Below are 23,177 nucleotides of genomic sequence, written 5' to 3'. Positions count from 1 at the left end.
TGAACTATGAAACTTTTTCTAGGGAGGAAAACTCCATAAAAAAAGTACATAAAGAACATAGTAAACAGAGGTATACATATAATCAACAAATATACAAAATTTAAACCTCGTATCATTAATAGGTAAGTACTAGGCTAACTGCTCTTGTGGGCCATTTTAAGTATAGTCAATTTCCTTTCTAAAAGTAAGAATCAAACCATCTACCTAGTGACTGTGAGGTAAAAACCTTAGCCATTATACCAAGCCACACCTTAATGGTAACAGCATATAAAGATCATGAAATATGAGGTGGGCCATGTAGAAAGCTTTCCATACAACGGAGGCAATATGGTGGTCAGAAGTCAGTTTGCTATCAACCTGGGTTCCCAAGTCCCTCATGACTGATTGCATGCTTAGTGCCTTATTATCAGTGTGATAATTTGTGGGGACATCCATCCAGGGACAAGGTGGTCATAACATCCCTGTATTCTTCCCTTATAAGACCGATTATTGAATACAAGGCCCCTTTCGGCATGTACCACACAAAGCACATGCAGCAACTGGGGAGACCACAGAGATTCCTCACCCAGAGAATCCAGGGCCTCGAACATCTACCCTACACAGATAGGCTAAAAGCCATATCCCTCTACTCAGTCTCCTACAGACTCCTCAGAGGTGACTTCTGTCTGGCATACAAAGTGATCTCATACCCCGTCCTGATGAGAATGCTGCATATCCGCAAGTCAAGCTCCACTCGAGTAACCCAAACGCAAGACCTCAAACTTGTCTGTGACAACAATAGGACTTGTTGGTGGGACAGATTTGTGTCCCAGACACTCCCCCTGTTGTGGAATAGACTCCCTCTCCACATAAAGCAGAGTATCTCATTAAACCTTTTTAAGCGCAACCTGGATAACTGAATTGGGAACAGAAAATACACCCCTGGGATTCCACCTATGTTCTGCCGGACAGTGGCATAGGGTGCTGACTTGTTGAACATGGGCTAAATTCTTGGCTAGGCTTGTAAGTGTTTCAGGGCCAATAGCCTAGTAACTTCCTGTGATCCTATATTTGGAAATGAACTTGACAGAAGGAGAGAAAAGGTGAAAATGAAATTAGTATTAAGGGTAAAAAAAGAACATTTTAAGATAAGTAGAAAGAAAAAGATGGAGAGGTAGGGGACAAGAAGGAGATTTAGAAACTAAAATAGTGGGGAGGGTTGGCATAATAGTTAAGGTCTTAATCTTACACATACAAGATATAAAGTTTGATTATGACCACTGTTATTGTCTGTAGACTGATAACCTAGTATTTACCTGTGAACCTATATTTGTCATTTGATTCATTTTAATATATGTTCTGTGTTTGTTTGTTTGGTTTGAGTTAGTATTCAGGGCAGTGAAGGTTTTAGCCCTTCCAACTAAAGTGGCCTGGCATTGTTAATTCAACAACCCCTACAGTGTAAAGATTGCATTTTAAATGTTTAAGGTTAAACATTGCTCTAAATGTGAGCATACAAACAACAAGAAACTGTAGTAAACAAAGCTGTGAAGCTTCTGTATGCTGTTAGCTTTGTGACATAAAGGGATGAAACCATGGCTGTAATACAGATACCCTGAGTTCAGTCAGCAATCCATGCAGTGGAGGATGTAGCAGGAGAAGAAAGGGTAGGAGGCCTACCTATCTCAGAAGGAGGGAGAGTATAACATGAGGAGCATGGGGGGGAAGGGCCAACAATGCACTGTAAGCCAGGAGTACAAATCTGGCCAAAGAAGCCATGCACCCCAACTGAGTAGCAAGCATGTGCAGAGGTGTATACTCACTTTATTTCTGTTTAGCCAAGCACTCACTGCTCTATAGCTGTTGGCTGATGGGAAAAGGCCATCAAGGCATCAAAAAACTGCTAACCTTCAATGGGATGACTGCTTCTGTTACCTCCTCTCATCTCTCAGTCCTGACATCTTTTGATGACAGGAGCAAGGGGGAGTGAATGGGACAGTAGAGGTGTGGCTTTATGGTCATTACAAGGGGTTGGTGGACAAACAGAATAATATAAAAAAAAGCTGGTTTATGATAGCATTAACAAAGATCTCCTTACAGCCACTGCATTGCTTGAAGCTAGTGAGGTCTGTCTTTCTTCAAGCATATTCTTCTATTGATAATTTATACCTTAAGACTTCATGGTGCAGAATATAGAAACAAAATAGTCACAATCCATGAAAAAGATAATTAAACAAGTTAACATGTTGGGCCAGATTCAGAAAGGTTACCATGAGGTGCATACCTGGTGTACACCTCACAATAACCATGTTTGATTCATAAACAACCCTACCACAGTGCTGCATCATGAAAAGGTAGAGTACCATGGTGGTCTGTTTCTACAGCCTACTGAAAATGCTAATGAGGTTCTGGGTAAGTGGCCTATGCTAATTATTCATGGGCTCTCACCTGGAATGCCTGTAGTAAGGCATTTACACAGCTGATCAATTCATTGAATCACTTGGCTGGTTCAGTTACATCAACCACCTGTGTCAATGAATGCAGCCAAAAGCTTGTTTTCAACCAATTATGCTAGATGTAAGTGTCAGTGTGTTTAGTGGTAATATTGGTGTGTATGTGTGTGTGTCTGCGAGCATGTAGGTGTGTGATTGCAAGTGTGAGTGCATATAGAGGTATGCGTTGTGTAAGGTGAGTGTGTGTGATAGTGTGTGTGTGTGTGTGTGTGTGTGTGTGTGTGTGTGTGTGTGTGTGTGTGTGTGTGTGTGTGTTTAAGTGTATGTATGTGTGCACATATGGGTGAAAAGGTGAGTGTGATCAGTTGAGGGGAACAGTGTTTGGGTGTGTGTTTGCACATATATGGGTGAAAAGGTGAGTGTGGTTGGTTGAAGGGGGCATTGTGTATGCATGTACATATGTATTTATTAATGTGTGTGTGTGTGTGTGTGTGTGTATGTGGTAGAGGGTGTCATGTCTCCACAGTCTCCTAGCATATTACAACATGGGAGGGGAACACACTAGATAGAAAGGAAAATGTTTTATATGATGCCTTAAAGGCACTTAAAATAAATAGAACAAAAGTTTTGCAGCACTAATGATGGGGCAGGAGGAACACTAGACACCAGGGATAACTCTTCATATTGTGTCATAAAAGTACTTAGACATAAATCAAACAAGTTTTGCAACATGAAAGATAGGGGGTGGGGGCACTAGGAATAACTTTATATCATGGCTTAAATATTTAATATTAACTGATTAAAAAAATTAAAACCCTAAGTTTTGGAAAAAAAAATAATGCAAATGAGGTGAAAAGTATGAATCCTGCACCCTTGACACAGGAAGTAGATTGCTAAGCAGGAGCCTTAACCCACTGACTGATAAGTTAGTGCAGCATTGTTGTTGTTGTTTTACATAAGAAGTATGACTGGCATTATTCTCTGCTTGCAATAGTCCATGAGGTACAAGGGACAGGGTGCCTATAAGGGGCAACAGCAGAAGCTGTCTATAAAATCAGGAAGCCTGAAGAGGAATGAGGGTGTTTCCGTGTATGCATTGGGGCTCCTGGACAAAGCCAGGAAGACCAGTGAATAACACTAGCGAGACTATTTCAATTATTACTTGACTGACAAGTCTAACAGCACCATGTTCTTTATTAACAATAAGAAGAACAACAGAACCTGCTAGCAATGAAACTGCTGCTAGGTAACTAAACTAAAAACTTAAACTAAAAAAAGAAAAAAAAAAACTAAAAAAAAAAATAAATGACGAAAAAACTGAAGTTAAAATACATCAACGCAGGATTCATTATCAACAACAACAGCGCCCAGTTTGTAGGTGAAAGCAAGCTTGACTGTGTTAGTGATGTGAAAATTCTCCGTGTTGGTGGTGAAAAATTGTTAACTGCTGTAGTGCATAAATAAGTTTTCAAATACAAAAAATATATAATTTTATGTGTTTTTTTCTGACAGTTTGAATACTCCACTACATTACGATTGGCAGCATTAGCAGCTGTTTCAAACGCGTGGTTCTGTGTGTTAATACTGGCTGCATTTGTTGTCAACAATAAGAAGAAGGAAACTGTCTAGTCATAACACAGATACAGACATATTTACAGGTAGATGCAGATAACTTACCGGTTTTAGTACAAACCATAGTCATGCATCTGTCACATTCTAAAGTACACCACTTTACCTCCAGCACTGCTGTCAGCATGGACCTAGTGCTTATAGCTAGGCAGCCTAATCACTCTGGTGTGCTACGATGGAATACCCACAAACTTCACAATATGCTTTTTATAAAAAAATGTACATTATAATTCATTAATTATTGGGTTGGTAAAAGCAGAAAAAATAATGCAGAAAACGACATACAGATCTAAGTGATAGTTCAAAAAGATTTTTTAGTTACGAAAGGGAAAAAAAATCATGCTGGTTTATCATGGTTTTATTGTGTTGAGAGAGGTTAGATGTGGGTGTCCACTGGCAAATCTGTTTGCTCTTTAAAGCCTTCAGCAGTGCAGATAGATGAGACAATCTGCTTTAAATGGGTGTTAAAATAGAGAAGGAAGAGGTAAAGATACTATTTTTGCATGATGTTCTACTTTGTATGACTAGATCTAAAGTGGATTTGAATTATCTTTTTGAATCCTTGGAGAATTTGGGGGAAATTGCCACGGTATAAGAGTAAAAAAATGCTAACAAGAGAACTACCACCATAATGTATTATCTCTCTCCAAAATCATAAAGGGCTTTGCTTTCTTATGGGAAATGCCTTATATAAAATATTTAGAGATCTGGTTGGTAAGCCCATTTAAGAGCTCAGTGATAAACACGTATGCTGAGTTAAAGAAAAGAGTAAATAATGATTTAAGTATTGGACCATGCTTGGTTTATAGTTGCATCAAACAGTATAGGTATTGCTTTTTACTACTGTTTGCTATATTTTTTCAGTCCTTTTTGGCAGGTGCTCCACTTATTTTTTTAAGTGTTAAAACATGATGAGAGTTCTATTTTCTTAGGGGAATAAGGCCTTTGTGTCAAGGAATAAGTTTATTTTTTCACAAGATGTAGGAGAGGGGGGACTGGAACTTACTTTTCCCAATCAATATTTATGCTACAACACTGTTCAACTGAAGGTGTTTTTTTCTTTATTAACTGGGATAGTGTATGAAACAAAATTTTTTGCCAGAGACTTTAAAAAGTATGTTCTTTAGTCTAGAATATCAGCAGTCACTGAAAATATTACCAATGGTGTACATTAAACAGTTTTCAAAGGTGAAATGGGATGAAGAAGAAGCGAGTTTAAATAGACAAAGCTGTCTTTTGAGAATAAATGTGGAAAACATGGTTGTTGGGAGACCTGACCCCAAATTAAGCAACAGAATGATATGTGTAATGTTTGGAACTTGAGAGTCCAGATACACAATCCATATACATGTTAACTGCTTATGTGACCCTGTCTACTATCTCTTCCAATGTTCCAGCTGAATGGGTATTTGTACCTAGAAGAAGGGTGACATACACTGCTTGTAGCGGATATGGCTGCCTCATTGTTTCATATCACTAGTGTCAGCCCTAAATTTGCCCTTAGGACCACAAGTCTCCTCTTCCTGTCTGATGTACCTGTTCAGCTGATGGTGTTGATATTTTAGTCCCTTATCAGTGTTATTCACCTTTCCAATTGTATTTGTTTATTCACTTTTGTTTACCAGGAAAGTCCATCTGGGAACCAAATTCCCCATTTGCAGTCTAGGCCCAAGGAGAAAAGCTCCAAAGCAAGGATAGAAATACATTTTGACAATCCAAAATAAAAACAGTCAATAAACATTATTTACAAAGTATTTCAAAGCAAACCATCAACAAATATTATTTACAAACTGTATCAGATTAAGGAAATACATGTTTTCAAGATATTATGAGTACAGTAGAGAGTCGATTATCCAAAACGTCAATTATCCAAACACTGCCTTCCAAAGTTTTCGGGTAGGAAAAGAATCATAAAGTCTGAATATGTAAACATTATACGTATTCACTTGTGTGTGTTTTTTGAGCTTGTAGCCCATTTGTGTGTGAAAAACATTCTTTATTGTCCACTGGAATTGCTGAATGGTTGAAAAGTGTATTCCCTGCATGCAGAAAACACAATATTTTAGAAGTTTTTTATCCAGTTCAATGTATGTTTGATTATCCGAACTACCCTAGGTCCCAATTAGTTTGGATAATCAATGCTGTACTGTATAATCAAAATGCTATATTAATACACTTTTACATTAACCATAGTTGGCAGAGTTAGGATTACGTACTTCAGACTATAGATATGGTACAGCTGCACAGTTTATTAGTTGCCAGGTAATATTTTAGGGTTGATTGGAATTGTTGCAGGTTATTTAAAAGCCTGATGTGGTCTGGAACCTTGTTCCATGCATTGGAAATGGTGACAGAGAATATTGAGTCACCACAATAATTATTTGATTTATCAGAAAAAGTTAGCTTAAGTTCTGAGGATCTTAGGGTTCTATTTGATACATGCCTTTGAATAAGATTTGACAGCGAGGATGTTTTAAGTGGACAGTGAAATATTTTCTGTGCTGTGACTAGCTGGGAGAGGGTGATGTGTCGAGAAAGTTCAAGCTAGTTGAGGTCATTTTGCCCCCTGCAGTGATGGCACCTGTTCAGGAGGCTGCAAGTGAATTTAGTAATTTTGCTGTAGATACTTTTCTGTTTTGTGTTTGGTGGAAGGATTTAGATTTGTGAACATTGTTGAGACATATAGGAGGATAGGAAGGAGAAGGAAGGCGGCAGCCATTTTTAATTATCATTACTTAGCAGGTGCTTTGTTCTGTAAAGAGAGTTTAGTTTGCAGTGTGTCTTTTTGACTCAGTGTCAAAGTGCAGATCAAATTTTAACTTGTGAATGATAATTCTTAGCAAATTCGTGATGGTGACGTTTTCAATTTTTGTGTTATTGTAGGAGATAATATTAAAATCAGTGTTGTTTTGATTTATGTTTTTAGGAATAAATAGATTAGTTTGGTTTGTTTGGGTTTAAGAGCAACTGAGATTTATTTAGCCACTTTTCTATGAGGTTAAAGCTTCCTGTGTGATGGTTTCTAAGGTGGGAAGATTTGGGGCTGAGAAAAGTAAAGTTGAGTCATCAACATATTGTATTACGGTGAAGAGTTTTGGTTCTTTCTGCATGTTATTAATGAATATATTGAAAAGTAGTGGTCCAAGTATGGAGCCTTGGGGACTCCTTTAGTGATTGGAAGACATATGGAGTGGGAGTCATTCCATTGTACAAACTGGGTGCAATTGTTTAGGTAGCTGGTGAACCACCCAGTTGAGGGAGTTGTGAGGCCTGTAAGACCTTAGAGAAATTGATGTGAGACCATGTTCAAGGCTTTTGACAAGTCCAGGTAAAGGGTGTAGGCAAATCATCTGAGGTTTTACTTTGATCATTTGTATCTAGGAAATGTAACAGGGCCATCTCAGTGCTGTGGTGGGGTCAAAAGCCATGCTGGGTAAGAGAAAGTAATTAATTATCTAGTACACAGGTTAGGAGTTGCTGGTGTATACATTTTTCAAGTACTTTGGAGAGGGGAGGAAGGATTGCTATAGGAGAATAATTTGACAGTTAGGCGGATGTGCCACCTTTGTGTAATGGGACTGTTAAGGAAGCTTTCCATAGGGCTGGGATGTAGTTTTCTGTAATGGATCTATTAATTAGGATAGATACAGGGTAGCTAAGATGACAGGTTGTCAAGAGCTAGTGTTGTGGGTTTCAGCTTTTCTAAAAGTATTTTTATTCTGCTTGTCTGGATGGTTGTTAGGTTAATATGGTGTGTATAGCTATGGTCCAGGGGTTAGGTGGGGTGAGTGTTGATTGCTACTGTTTGAGTTACATAGAATATTGGATGAGAAGTGTTTGTTGAATTTGTCTGCAATATTCCTGCTGGGTTCAGATGGGAAAATGTTTGGGTAGATTTTTTGCCTGGTTTTAGGAGGCTGCTTAAATTTTGCCAAAATATTTAGCTTTTTTGTATTTGCAGTCTAGTTTGAGGAGAAAATGTTCTCTTTATCATAACAAACTTGTGCTTTTGTGTGGTTTCTAATGTACCAGTATCTATGTAGGTAGAACTGGGTCCTAATACTGCACCAATTGTCCTTTGCCTCTATACTTCTCAGACCCTCTGTGCTCATATTCCTTTCCATTTCACTTTGTGTTCTTTCTTTTCTAGTGGCTCCATTTGGTTCACTCCTCCATGTCATTTTATTTCTTGTTTAAATCCTCCTCTTACCTGGCTTTACATGGTTGCCCTTGCTCCCAACTTGTTCATGTCCTCTAGACTTTTCTCATCTGAATCTATCTCATTTATACCTTTCGTTTGATGTCATCTCCTATTGTTGATTGCTGTTCAGCTTGCTTACATTCCAATTCCTCTTTCTCTAGCTAGTTTTCCTTCATTCCACAAGCTATATTTCTGTCCCCATCCTCTTCTACCTCCGTAGCCTTTTCACCTTCTCTCTCTTTTTTTTGTTTTGCACCTACATGTCTTTTTGTTTGCCTATCAACATTGTTTGCCTTTTTGATCCCTTATTACCCCTTCTCTCTTTCCAGTGTCACAAAAATTCTTCCTTTACTTCTTTACCTTTTCAGTCAGGCCTTTAAACTGAATGCAGACATAATTTGCTCTAATTTCCAAGTCTGCTTTTGCCGGTATTAAATTTTCCAAGACATTCCACCCTGACTTAGATACAGAATATCTCAACCAAGTTAACAATGCAACATATACATCTCACTCACCTCATTTCTTCTCCCCTCCTCTGCTTCCTTCCAGCTTCTAGTACGTTGTATACTGAAACAACAGATGCAGAAGTACCATAGTTCAGGAAAAGTTATTGGTATTCTCTGTTTTAATTATAAAGAAATATGAAACAGATTTCTCCTTTTGCCATTTAACATGTTTTAAGGTCAACTGCTCACTCAATTTACAAAATAATTTTGCATTGTATTTATAAAATTGATAATTTCTATATTGCAAATGAGGTATCTCTGTGTCTTTTTTCAACTTACTTTTGAAACATGCACTTTAATTGATTTATTTGTGCTTTGCAGATGAAGATGTCTTCCTAGGCAAAACTCAGTATGAATTTTCAGTGGAGACACAGGGAGAAAAACTATATAGTTTACAATAGGTGTAAAAAAACAATAGAAAGAAATGCTGCCAATGTTTGAGAAACAGCTAACATAGTTTTGTACAGGCAATACAAGAAATGTAGGCAGTTTATGTAATTACATAATTGGGCTACACTGAAGAGAAGAAGCAAAGGTACCAGTAGTAGTTCTGAAGCAAAACACATATTTAAAAGGCAGGAAACTCCACCTAAAAATACTTAATAAAGCTGAATATCATAATTGCTGGATTATATAAGCTCCAGAAAAAGAAAACTGATGTGCTACATACAGGTACAGTATCAAGGCACAAACGTCCCAAACAAATTTATTAAACCTTAAAACCTTGTAGAGACATTTCTGAAGTACAGATGATGGATAAGACAGCTAGTTCCAGATGGAAACCTTAAATAAGTTACTGTCAGACTAGTTTTGTGTGACACACAATGTGATTTTTCTCTGTGTACAGGTTGGAAAATTGGAAATTGTTGTAATGTTAGCTAAAAAGGTTCATAGGTTCATAGGTTGGTACTAGGCTATCAGCCCTAGGGCCTATACAAGCCTAGCCATAACAATTCCCTGGCTATTTCTTCCCACACTGTTTACTTCCCTGGACCCCTGTCTAGCAGGGCGACTGACGTGATCCCTGGGGTGAATTTCCTTTCTCCCATCCAATCGTCAAGGTTCCTTTTGAAGAGGGCCAAAGAGGCACTCTGCTTGACATGTATGGGCAATCTATTCCAGAGTCTGGGGGAGCAGTTTAGGCTTGTTCTATAACACATCTAAATTATACATCACCTACAATTTATACTGCTTAGCAAATTTATGTGCAAATTATTGGATAACCTGAAATGATGAATGGATATTAGCTCAACAAGCTGGCCTGAGAACTTTTTTTTTTCATAAATATGTGGCAGTTTGAATGTAAGGGTTAGATGGGCTATCTTAAACATATGAAATCAGGAAACCTAAGTGTTTAAGAATAGTACAGTGCTCTACTAACCTTTGCTTTCCTGTGGCAAATCTGGTACTATTGTAATAAGAAAACTCCAACCTATGACTTAGGCTAGATGACTGACTTGCATACCTGATTCATATGAAGAACAGTCTAGACAGAAGGAATGAATTTACAGTCTTAACAATGGAAGTAAGGTGTAATTCAGGGCTTTAATCTGTACAGGAATTAGAATACAAAGTTTGATTTGCTCTTCTTATAACAGATGTGAACTGTTTTTCAAAATGTAGATACCAGCCAATTTGCAAGTGTTTATTGGCTCTGTAGTGCCCCTGTGATAAGAAGATAGTAGAAGACTGCATGAATTTGTATCTCTGGGCTTTTACAGCTGAAGGGTATCCTTGAACTTAGTAGCATTAACATTTAGACCTGAGTCCTCCATACCTAGCTGTAGAACAAGGCAATGAAGCTACCACTGCAAAGAAGGGTAGAGTCATCCACATATCGAATAAGCCTCAGATTGCCACATTACTTCAACATAAAATTAGAGAATGCATTGAATAGTGTGACGTCCCCACTCTGAATAGGTAATCAAGGAAACTGAATCTTCACCACTGACATTGGAGAGGGACGTTCACTTGGAACAAAAATAGATGCACACAGTATTTCCAGATGCAGCTGTCTGCAATCAGCACAATTTTCCTTAAGAGCACACAGGGAACACACTCAGTCTGGAGTCTGGATTTCTCTCTCTGCCTCCCTCCAGGTTCCCAATAAGACTCCCCACTGGCACAGCTATAGAGTTGAGACCTCGGCTGAGAGTCCAAACCAAGTCCTCTGGCACCCTCTCTGTGAAACCAGTGCTTTGTGTTCCTGCTCCAAGCAGGTGACATACACACTCTTTGAGATCTGATTGTCAAACACACACACACACACACACACACACACACACACACACACACACACACACACACACCTGGGAAAGGCTGGCAAAGATTTACTAGCTATGCCCCCTTCCTGCCCAGACTATAAGACAGTTATTGCTACCAGACACTCCAAAGCCAGCTATTCTAAGGGTACCCAATTATACTGAGTGAAACTGATATTACTACAAATGGTAGTGTTTTGATCAATGCAGTAAGACTTTCAGGAGTGGCCACAGGTTCACTGAATAAATATAAGTACTCTCAAAGTTTATAATATTCTCAAAAGGACCAACCACAATTAAAAGTTTAAATAATAAGTAATAAAATAATATTAAAATACTAAATATCTATTTACAATAAACACCAGAGTTTCAATCACAGGAAATATTAAAATAACACAGATGAACAGATTCACATAGATACAGAAAAACAATACTTAACTAATCTCACTATATTTTCCTGAGTGATCTAAATAATAATTATTCCCTGGTCACTTACTAGAGCAAGGCAAGATGAAGTAGGTGATGAATCTTTCTATGTCAGGTTTCAAAAACAGATTTCTCTGAGACTTCAGTCTCATCTAGTATTAAAAAACATCATTTCAGTGATGGATTACAGAATGACATCACATACATCTGGTCATCTGACTTTTGGTTCCCATGCTACCCCATTTCTTATCAACTGACCCAGAATCACACGTATGTGTCAATAATACAAACACATAGAGCTTTGCTAAGTTCTGTTGCAGCTTCTGGTAGTCATAAAACAATAAAACACTTCTACTCTTCCTACAGGAGCTAATAAACCATTCTCTGGCACAGACATTTTTTTCTCTGGCTACAGTCAGAATTGTAAGATGCAATCTTTATGGCCTAAATTAAGTAATTTAATTTCTTACTATAGTTCAAAGTTAGCTGGACTGAGAGTAACCTCTCCTCTTCCAGTTTCCTCTGTTAACATGTATACATTTAATCAGTTGCAGTGCAGTCAGGACCCACTGTTTGGTACATTTTTTTAACACAAGCAACTTTACAAATACATTTTTCAACTGTACAAATAAGTTTACTATACAAATGACATATAATTCTTTACAAAATTCCAGCTAACTGTGCTGGCATATGTTACACATCCACTACCCTACTTCTCCTGGCATAGTAGGCAATACCTCACATTGTCACAAAGAGTAGCAGACCAACTACAGATGCTTTAGGGATTTCTTTACTTTTGCTGTACTTATGAATATTTAGGTTTGCCATCTAACATTTTGTGTATTTCCTGTTGTCTTTAAGAAGGATTTAAAAACTCATCCTGTAGAGATCACAGTAGTGACAGTAAGTGTCACTACTTGACCCAAAGCTGTAGCTGTGCTGGGATGAAGGTTGAGGCTGCTTCAGGTAGAAGATGTTGCGGAAATTAATCAGCATTGCTGAAGAGGTACCAGTCTGTCCCTGTAAGGTAGTGGTGCAATCTCTATTTCAGTGCAAATGGCAAAGATAGAAAAAGTCCCAAAAGACTGACTGACAATGATAGAAACTGTAAGGATGAAATTTGGATAGGCAATTGCTGTTGTTGTCCCCACGAATGGAACCTGATGTTTATCAGTAGAATTCCCAGCCAAAACCATACCACTCTATGCTTCCACTTCTACCATTTTCTAATGATATTCTTTATAACATCTGCTGAACAAGAGCATATTGGGAGAAGCTGGGATGCAGCACTAAAGTATTTCCACTTTTTCCCCTTATAATTAGTTATAGTCTTTATTTTTCCCCAGTGTCAAAATGTGTTGTTGCTTGTTTCCTTAGTTTAATATTTTGGTGGTTGGCATGCAGATTACCTTTTCATATAGAATTGCTTTGATGACTTTGGCTAGTTTGTAACTGTTGCTTGAAAGTCATTGTTTTCTTTATTATTTCTTTATGATGGTGCTGATTATCATAAATTTACAAGTATTGTTACTTATTATTATGGCACTTGAGCTAGTCCAGTGAATCATGTATGATGTTTTGTCTATCTGTTAACCAATGGGAACTGAACTGTTCCTTGTTTGTTGATGTACAGCTCTACGTTCATGTATAGAGGGGAGAACTTCAGGTCACGCTGAAATGGTGCATGGAAGAGAGACCCGAAATGAGGAACTGAAACAACTAGATGGTATGTAATATTGGACAAGATGTGTGATTTAGAGCATACAAAGAAGCATGCCACTGTATAATTCACACAACTGTATGGACATAGTGTCACACACCAAGTCTTGGAATTAGTTCAAACATAAATTTATTTCAGTTAAGTGGATATAAAGCCACCTAACTGAATATGGGGACATTATAGTCTTTGTAATGATATACCATAAAAAATGATTCAAAACCACTTTCTTCATGCATTTGGATATGAAGGTGCCTTTTGTTACACAAAAACACTTTTTTTCACACAATTCCCCTGCATTTTTAAATGTAAGCAGCAGATCATCTGCATTACATGAGGATGTGATCACATCATTGCAATATGAAAATGTTAAGTGCATTTAGCATCCTGAGATTTAAATATTTTTCCATATTATATTTAATGCAATGATTTCTGTGAAGATAGGTGAAGGCTGTCAGCCTAGCCAGATAGAATTTTTTAGATAATTCTGTCATTTGTAAATATTAATATAAGCCACAGGCTTGTCTCTTAAATGGGAAAAAAAAATGGTGTTAAATGTGGAACTGCAAAAATGAAACAACAGTGCACTCTGCTGTAACAAAGCTGATTAGTCAATTCTTTGATGCCAAAACCCATAGCCCAGATGTCTAGATAAAGGCATTCTGCCTATTGTTTTAAGGCCAGAGTTAATGGTGAGAATTTGCATGCATAATTTATTTTATTGCTCTGGTTCCTGACCAGCTGCAAGATCAAAAGGGCTATTAACCTCTGAGAGTCTGTTAGCCTGGGAACCAGAAAGAAATTATGTAATCTAAAATGAATCAGTGGTACTGTGTTATCAATTTAAGGTCAGAAAGAATGAGAGCATATGTAAGTAGGATTTCAGAACTGTGTTTTCTCTTAGATATAGCTAGGAAATAGGAAGATTAGACTAGTTTGTTTTTCTGTGATGTCAGAACTCTTCTGCTGTATTATTTTAAGTATTTCTCTGTGATCTCTGAACTCTTGATTAGCACTGCGTAATAAGAAGTATTGTCTTGTGTTTTTATTATTTATTATTAAATATTTTTAAACCTTTCAACTGTGGCTGTTTTGGGTAGAGATAATTTAAGCTCTAAGCATGTATATATTGATACTGTACCAAGTCACTCCAAATAAGTATTGACTGCTTGGTTGCATTTACCCTTTGGATAATAATATTGCACAGTATAATTGGATACCCTTTCATAAGAGAATAGCTAATAAATATTAGCTGAGTGGTGGCAGTGATTTCTACTGTATAGTCTGGGTAAAAGGAGCACAGGTGAAGTACCTGTGCCAGCCTTCCCCAGGAGTGTCTGTGTGGTTGTATAAACTCTTATCTTAAAGTGTGTTTATGTCAGCTACTTGAGCAGGGACATGAAGCACTGATTGGACAGAGAAGGTGCTGGAGGTTTTACCTTGCCCACTAGGCTGAAATCTGGACCCTATAGCTGTGCCAGTGGGGAGTCACTGGGGACCTGGAGAGAAAGGGTGAAATCAGCCCCAGACTGACTGTGATCTCTGTGCACTCTTAAGAGAAATTGTACTTTACTGTGTTTGTATTTATTATCCTTTCCCTATATGGACACCCCTCACTGGTCTTAGTGGTGAGGATTGAGGCTCCTTGATTGCTGGGCCAGTGCACGGGCGTCAAAATTTCTTTAATTAAAAAATTCATTAATCTAAAAAAAAAAACAGTAAAACCAGTAGAAATCGGTAGGAATCTTGGTGCAAGGAAGGAAATGGAGCCGCTATCTGGAAAGACAAATAACGTCCCAGCTTCAACTTCATAATATAAAAAGGTCAACACTAGCCATGTACAAGGCCTATTTTTCCCCAGGCAACAAACTATGTGTTACTAAACCATCAAACTGAGTACTTAACAGGAGTATGTGATTTAGCTTTTCAAAGGTACCATTAAATTAAATTGAATCATAACTTGGATAAACTTTGTCAAAGAATAAAATTACTGGACTACTTTGGACCACATTGAGTTGATCTGTTTAGATATGACTGTTCAGCTTTTTCATTGTGGTTTCTCCATAGCAGAATTTTGTAACCCTTGCCAACCATATAGTTAATATTGGTGAGTGGAAACCTGCTTTTAACATTAAATAGCACATTTTTGACAAATGTAACTAAGCTGCAGAGCTGTGCAAAATGAGAGCCTGAGACTTCCATTTAGCTGCTAGATTTGTTATGGTGTCCAGTATTGTTTTATCTGTCTGTCTATCTATCTATTCTTCATATATCTATTTGTGTTTGGCATGAAAGTTTTGATTGGGTTGAGTCTGTTTTCACCAGAGGCTCAACCCCAGTTCTAGCAATAAAACAGAAGTGCAGACTTATTATAGCTGATGTCTGAAGAAACATGCCACACAAAGTCAGTTTTGGGTTTTGTTTGGTTATATTTACTTATGTGTCTTATGTTTTTTCTAATTGCCTGTAGAGTTAGTAAACAGAGTGGGATTTAGCAAAATGGGGGATGCTTGGGAATTTGTTCAGTTGTTTTCAGTTGTGGTGTTAGAGTTAGCTCATATAAGTAAGGGAGGGGTAAAACTGCTTTCTCCTTGCAAAAAAATGCTTTTTGGGTACTTTTAGTATTGTTCTGTTTCATTTATTTTGGATAAAAGCAGTTGCATTCTCAAAAATGTTAATTGTTTTATTTTACAGTGAATTTTAGTCTCAAGGAATCATAGGGAAGCATTAAAGCCACACAAAAAAGGATAGATCAGAAAGTATATGCAAAATTGTAACAAATGTACATGATTGTAATGAACAATGTCTGAAATGAAAAACTATGTTATACTGATCTTTGTCTCTCAGAGAGGATAAGAAACTGCAGGACCTCACATGTCTCTTTCAGAGAAGACAAGGTAAAAATGGTAAGAAATGCTCAGCAGTAATTTAACAAACAAATAAGCAGTCTAATTTAACTGCACTGAAAAATATGACTCCTCATTATAAAGAAAGAAACTTTATGAGATGAATGGCTACTGCTACTTTTCTGAGGTAGAAACTCAGAAGTTAAATTAATTTGTATCCGATCCTCCTATAGCAGCAAATAGAATAAAGCTAAATACATTCAGAAATGCAAAAAATAATGTTACTATTACAAATGTAACACATGTAAGATTCAAAGTTGGCATCAGCATTTTCCAGCTGTGTCAAAGCCATGTTGTTTGCATTGGAGACCCCAAAGCAGGCCAGAATTAGGTTTGGATATGCTGTACATCCATTGCTGAATCTTAGAATTATTCATGACCTCACTGTTACAGTATCTCATTGGAGGTGAGTTGATACATGTGAAATAAATGCATGCTTTCCATAGTACATCAGGGAATAAGCAGCCACCTTGAAAAGTAAAATGTTAACATTTGTGAATTTATAATGCCAGTTTAACAGTTTGAGCAATGGCTAGAATGGTGTAATTTCCCATGATATAAGGGGATTTTTTTATAACTATAAAGTTTGTGGGTATCATTAAATATTCCTGTTATTTGGTCAGGCAAGCTATTCCGAATGAAGCTAGATTGTTACATCACAGGTTAGTATAAGAGATAAAGGGTAGTTCTGCATAAGATTGACAGCTTGGGGTTATCAGTACATAATCATGCATACAGTGCACAGATATGTGCTCTGCTCTTTCTTACTTAACTCAGTGTAATGGATGAGACAATACCATAATGTCTACAGTTATTGGTCTTACTTTAAGTGTACAGACGTAGAAACAGCCTGTTAGGAACACTGTTTATACAAAAGTTTCATACCTGCTGAAATTAACCCATTTGTGTGTTTCAGGATTACACTAATTGCAATATGTTTACAGAAATAGAAAGACTGCAATAAGTAAAATTATTAACTGAAAAATATATTGGAACTTCTCATTTGTGTATTATAGTTAATTATTTTCATTGAGTTCAATAGCACCTTGATTAGTTCAAGAAAGACAGTTTTAGTATAACAGGGCAATTTTACTTCCAGTTAGGAGCTTGGTAAGGACAAAACAGCCAGAGCTTATGTTAATTCAATATTAACTCTTCTTTAACTGATTAGAGTTATAAGCAGGCGATTAAAAATTAGGAGTTGTAGTTTGTAAGCCATCACATATGAATTTACAGAAATCAGTGAGCATTTGATATAGTATTGTAACATTTCATAATATTTTTAACAGTCATCCAGAGCTTAACTGAGATGATCAGGAATATTTGTACATGAACTAAGAGTTTGTTTTGTTTGGATAAGGCGTGTCCCATTTAGGTAGATACCAGAGCAACTACATTACAAAGTGCAACACCTATAAGCAGGTTACTAAGGAACAAAAAACCCTAACCTTTTACTGGAAATATTTCCTGATTCCCTTAGTGGCCATCACATTACTGCAGAAATTTAAGCACAAACAATTAGAGTAACCAAATAAACTGTTACCATGTTATTGTAAGAATGAACAGGTTATGTGGAAGGCTACTTAAATCTTCACAGTTCTTCACCACACAATAAACAGCAGGACGGATGGATGAGGCAGACGAGTACAAAAGGACAGCGTTAACAGCAGAGCAGTAGTTAGAACAACACTGCAACAAAGGAGTGCCTTAACTGTTCTAAAATAAGTGAGAACCCAAAAACAAGTGTTTAAAGTGTGCAGCAGCAAAAAACATAAGTAACCAAAAATAGCACTCGTAGTGACTGGAGCCAGAAAGATTACACGGAGAGTAGCAATATAAAATAAAATAGGTTTATTCAGTCCAAATAAGGGCTTAAATAAGTGCATTCATAGTTTGTACTCATAGGACTTCTTCAGAACCAAAAAATAATTCCTTGAACAAGCATCTAATTTATGCCAAACTGCAATCATGTGATTAATCAGTAATTAACTCTCTTAAAGTAAAAGGAATCCACAAAATGCAAGTACACCAAGTGTCAATGATAAATATTAAAAAAATCATGAATTTATACACTCACATTTCTTACTAAAATATAATGTGCAAAAGATGGCCTTTCATAAAATATTAATACATTATTAGACCTACTATTCAAACATTAATGTGAAAGGTATACATAGTATAACTGTTAATAAAAATACAAATTAGTGTTAAAAAGTAAACAAAGGATATTACAACTCATTTCTTAGGTCAAAAATATATAGTTCCATTTAAACCTTCACAACTTTGCTGGTTTTAAGTTTAACACAGAAACAGTAGAAATATAATCATGTAACCCTCGTGGAGTGCTCAGTCTTAATTGCCAAATAAATTTTTTTTAATCTGTGTGTGTCTCCCACTGACCACCCCTCTCATTAGCTAAACCTATTTCAATAATTCCAGAGGTGAACTTTGTAAATTCTTTATATTCCAAAGTGTGCTTATATAAAGCCTTGACATATCATAATAGTGTTCATAAATGCTTTTATGTAACATCCTTTCTATTTTTCCAGACAGTTTGGCAGCTGGAGCATACAGCAATGCAAACCCCTCCACCTGTCTTACAATTACCCTTTTGTAAAATAACTCTTGAAAAACAGTAGTTATTGAAACCCATGTGATCTTTTTCCAAAATGTATGAGCACTGTTTTCAAGTGCCACACTTACATGTTACATTTTACGGGAACACATGTAAACTCTACAAAGGAAAAGGCCAGAGGTTACTGTTACCTTGTACCTTGGAGGTGAAGACCCTAACCATTATGCCAACTATATCTTTAAAGACAACTGCAGTGTTCAGATAAAAGCTTGGATCACTAGTACAGGCATGCACAGAAATATTAATAAACAAATATAGTTGCAACTGATGTGGCCAGAAGAAATGCCTGAGCTACAAGTATATTATTATATTTGTCGTAGAAACATTGCCTCATAAGATGATTGCTTCACATCATTGTCAACATACTCTTGTTTTGACTCAATAGCTAAAATTGTTTAAACTGACTTTCTCATACAGAAGAGCTTGCATTATGTGAGTGATATCTGCTACTGACATAATCCTGTTGTGCACGCTGCATATGTAATGCATACCTAACTAAAAATAATTGTTGTTACAGTAGAATCTCCTACTCTACATTCTAGCTGGCCCCACTATGCGAAACTTATAACAAGATATCTGTTATGCAGAATGTCCAACCAGTACACGTACACCTCCATCTCTTATACACCAAGTACAATTCTGGTATCTTGGTTCACCTCCAACCTCCTTTATTTGCTGCAAGAGCTTCACCGGTTCGATTCTCGGCTGGGGTGCCTTCTGTGTGGAGTTTGCATGTTCTCCCTGCGCTCGCCTGGGTTTCCTCCGGGTACTCCAGTTTCCTCCCACATTCTAAAGACATGCTTCTGGAGCATTTCTCCCCGGGCCTCCACTGAAAACAGGATCTGTGGAACCTAGTCGGACTTTCGCGGTCAACAAAAGTTAAATAAAAATAAAATAATAATAAAAATGTCATGCCTACTGTTAACAGCAGGAAGTGAAATCCTCCTCCTTTTACCATGTCCTGTGGTAGCAGAAGCAGCAACAACACAGCCTTCCAATTCCATTGCCCCACCTCTGCACTGTGTATAATATAATATAATGTGTTCATTGCTAGGAATAGCCCCTCCCCCACATTCAGAATGTCCATGGTACCCTCTCCTCCTCTTTCTGTTCCAGATAATTTCCTAATAAATTTATTTTTTTAGTATAGTCCTCTTCTACCTCTCATCCACTGTAACTTATTAATAAATTCTGGTGCTTAGGGTAACCCTTGCTCAGTAAAAGTTTAGTATCTAGATAAGATTGCTTTCAGAACTGCACTGACTTGCTCTGATATAGGTTCATAGGTTTATAGGTGTTTACTAGGGTAACGACCCACAAGAGCCTTTTTAAGCCTAGCCATGCATTCCAAATCTCTTACAAGTTCTGATATCCTTTATACGTGTAAGCAGGGGCTTGGGTGATGAAACATTTACAAGCTAGGGCCTGAGAGATGAACCATTTATAGATTGCCTGTGTCCATTAAAGACATAGGTGCCAAACCAGGGATGAATTTCCTGTTCTTCATCCAATTTTCCAAGTTGCACTTGAATTGGGTTAGGCAGGAACTCTGTTTCACATAGATGGGGAGCCTGTTACAGAGAGGGGGTAATCTCTGGGATACATACTTGTCTCTCCAGCAGGTCCTGTTTAAATCACAGGCAAGATTCAAGTCCTTAGAATGGGTAATTCTGGTGCTGTTTGTTTTGCAGATATGCAGGCGGTCCATCAGAATGGGGTCTGGAAATGCCCTGTATGACAGGCATAGATATCCCCTCAAAAGCCTGTGGGAGATGGAATACAGGGATAGAGCCTTGAGGCAGTCTGCATAGGACATTTTACTTAAGCCTTGTATTCTTTTAGTGAGGAACCTTTGTAGACGTTCCCATTGTTGGATATGCCTGGTTAGATACATACCAAAGGGGTCATTGCACTCACTGATAGGTCTGATGAATGCCGAATACAGTGGAACAATGACTTCCTTGGACTTGGATGCCATACCTACTATGCCTTAATATGATACACTGTTAAATATGATTACCATTATGCCAGACTGACATGCAGTATGTGTGCAGCATGTATATACCTGCAGAACTAGCAGAAGCAGGCATGCAAACTAGCATGGGGCGGATTACAAAGGTTTTGGATGCTGAATGGGGCAGTCCCTAGCTGTGCATGATTCAGTAAAAACTGTGGCAAGAACAAGGCTGGAGAACAGCTATAGTCACAAGAAATAGTGCACTGTGATAATGTAGGATTCAGTTGTCCTCGGAATTATGCTGTGCTTTTCTTGCTTGAATTATGTATCAGGTGTAGTATGACACTTATAATGTGTTTCATTGAGCCACAATTTGCTGAAACAAAATAATTTGAGATGAATTCAGTATAGGAGCTCAAAAAAGAAACATATTTTATCTGCAGAACAAACTCCCATATTCCCCCGTGCAGTTGGCTTCACTCCCTGTACCACTTACGTAACAAGTTCGGCGGTTGCACACACTCACTGTTGGCTATAATTTCTTTACTGTCACACCTATCCATTTAATCCAGCTCAGATTATTCACTGTATGAGTTGGTTCCCAATGAAACATTGTTCATTGGAAACCATTAAAACTGTTAATAACAGCCTGCATTTAAATTAGAACCTGTGCACTGAGAGAGAGCCTTACAAGACTATCTGCAAATATATAGAGCTGAGTATATTTTTCTGTATTATTCTGTATTATAGAGCTAAATTGTTGCTTAGATATCTGTTGTCTTACTGTTCTGCAAATATACAGAGATCAGTATATATTTTTCTGGTTTTATAATTTGCACTGTGATTCCTCACATCTCTGTTGAAACTGTCTTCCCCACCCCCCTCCCTGTTCTTGGAAATTTGGTGGCTTTTGCAGTGCCGCCCCACTGTAGATTTGATCTAGGACACTCCCCCAGTCCCATCTCTTTACCGCATTCTACCTAATAAACCCTTTCTGCACTTGCTTTTAGTCCTTTTAATTTAATTACATTTTTTTCAAACTGTGTGTGGACTAATATTGCTACATACTCAAGTGTGCCAGCTTGCACTGCATGTGAATTGTTTTTACTACTGTTTTGCTACTTTTCTGAAAAAAAAAATTGTAAGCCTGTTTCCTACCTTTCCTGTAATTAGTGTTCCAGATACAGATTTGCTGTATCCAGGACTGTTTGTAAGCTTCTGAGCCCCCCAAGCCTTTCTGTGTTGGAGGAAGCCTTCTAGCTTATCAGTGGGAGTGGTAAGCATTAGGTAACCTGTCTACCACATAAGGAGTGGTTCTGGCCCAGAATTTGTAGTTATTGGCCATTTGGGCAGTCTTCCATCTCTCTCAACTTTCTGATTTGAAGGCCTGCATTTGCACTTGTTTCTGTCCTGTAACCCCTGGGCCCATCTCATTTGCTCACTCAAAAAAAAAAAAATTTTATCTGCTTTTACTGTATTTGTGTTTCTTCCTACTTTATTTTGCTTTTGCGTCATCTTAATAGTACTCAGTTGTATTTATTACTGCTTGGTGTAACTCATTCTAAGCCTTTTAGTTTAAGCACTTGGGCTTCAAACCAGTTGTTTTACATTAAGAAGGTTTGTGGTCTACACTGTAGTGGCAGAACAGGTAGCTTACATCCTTCTAAGTTGGGAACTGCTGATTGAGGGCTCAGTGTCTGTTATTCTAAAAGTGTATTAATTCTGGTTTAAGCACTTGGGCTTCAGGCCAGTTATTTTACATTAAGAGGGTTTGTGGTCTGCACTCTTGTGGGAGGAGAGGCTGGACTCTGCCCTTCTGAGTTGGGAATTTCTGGTTAAAGGCTTATAGTGCCTGCATATTTGAAATGTTTCTTACTGAAATTGGTACACCTTGTTTGCTGTAGCATAGACTAGATCCAGGCCTGCTGAATCTAGCTTTGTTTGTATAACTTGAGCACTAATCCAGGCATTCTTTAAAGTATTCAATTGTATTTATTACTGCTTGGTGGTAACTTGATTAAAGTGTAGCTATCATTCTAAGTCTTTTGGATTAAGCACTTGGGCTTCAGACCAGTTGTTTTACATTAGGAAGGTTTGTGGCCTGCACTATGGTGGCAGGACAGGTAGCTTACATCCTTCTAAGTTGGGAACTGCTGATTGAGGGCTCAGTGTCTGTTATTCTAAAAGTGTATTAGTTCTGGTTTAAGCGCTTGGGCTTCAAGCCAGTTATTTTACATTAAGAAGGTTTGTGGTCTGCACTCTTGTGGGAGAAGCGGCTGGACTCTGCCCTTCTGAGCTGGGAATTTCTGGTTAAAGGCTTATAGTGCCTGCATATTTGAACTGTTTCTTACTGAAATTGGTACACCTTGTTTGCTGTAGCATAGACTAGATCCAGGCCTGCTGAATCTAGCTTTGTTTGTATGCTTGTTGTTTGTTTGCTTTTTATTTTCCTGAAATGCTAATTCCACCTAAAACGCGGCTTTTCAGCACTTCTGTGGATCCCTAGT

At 37.6% G+C, this 23,177-nt stretch overlaps 1 protein-coding gene across 3 annotated transcripts in view; it reads left to right on the top strand.

The window, feature by feature from the left end:
- LOC122811579 (major histocompatibility complex class I-related gene protein-like) overlaps positions 1 to 23,177 on the top strand; it is a 227,994-nt gene that overhangs the window by 126,065 nt on the left and 78,752 nt on the right. For all 3 annotated transcript variants that reach the window (XM_044083509.1, XM_044083510.1, XM_044083508.1), the window contains one exon: positions 13,089 to 13,181. In XM_044083509.1, the coding sequence (XP_043939444.1) occupies positions 13,089 to 13,181 (93 nt within the window). The remainder of the gene's footprint in view (positions 1 to 13,088; positions 13,182 to 23,177) is intronic.

This window comes from Protopterus annectens, chromosome 9.part0 (genome assembly GCF_019279795.1).
Source record: "Protopterus annectens isolate FY-2018-M chromosome 9.part0, PAN1.0, whole genome shotgun sequence".
In the NCBI taxonomy this organism is placed as follows: Eukaryota; Metazoa; Chordata; order Ceratodontiformes; family Protopteridae; genus Protopterus; species Protopterus annectens.
The sequence above is the reverse complement of the archived record's forward strand: the minus strand, read 5'-3'. Positions and strand labels throughout refer to the sequence as shown.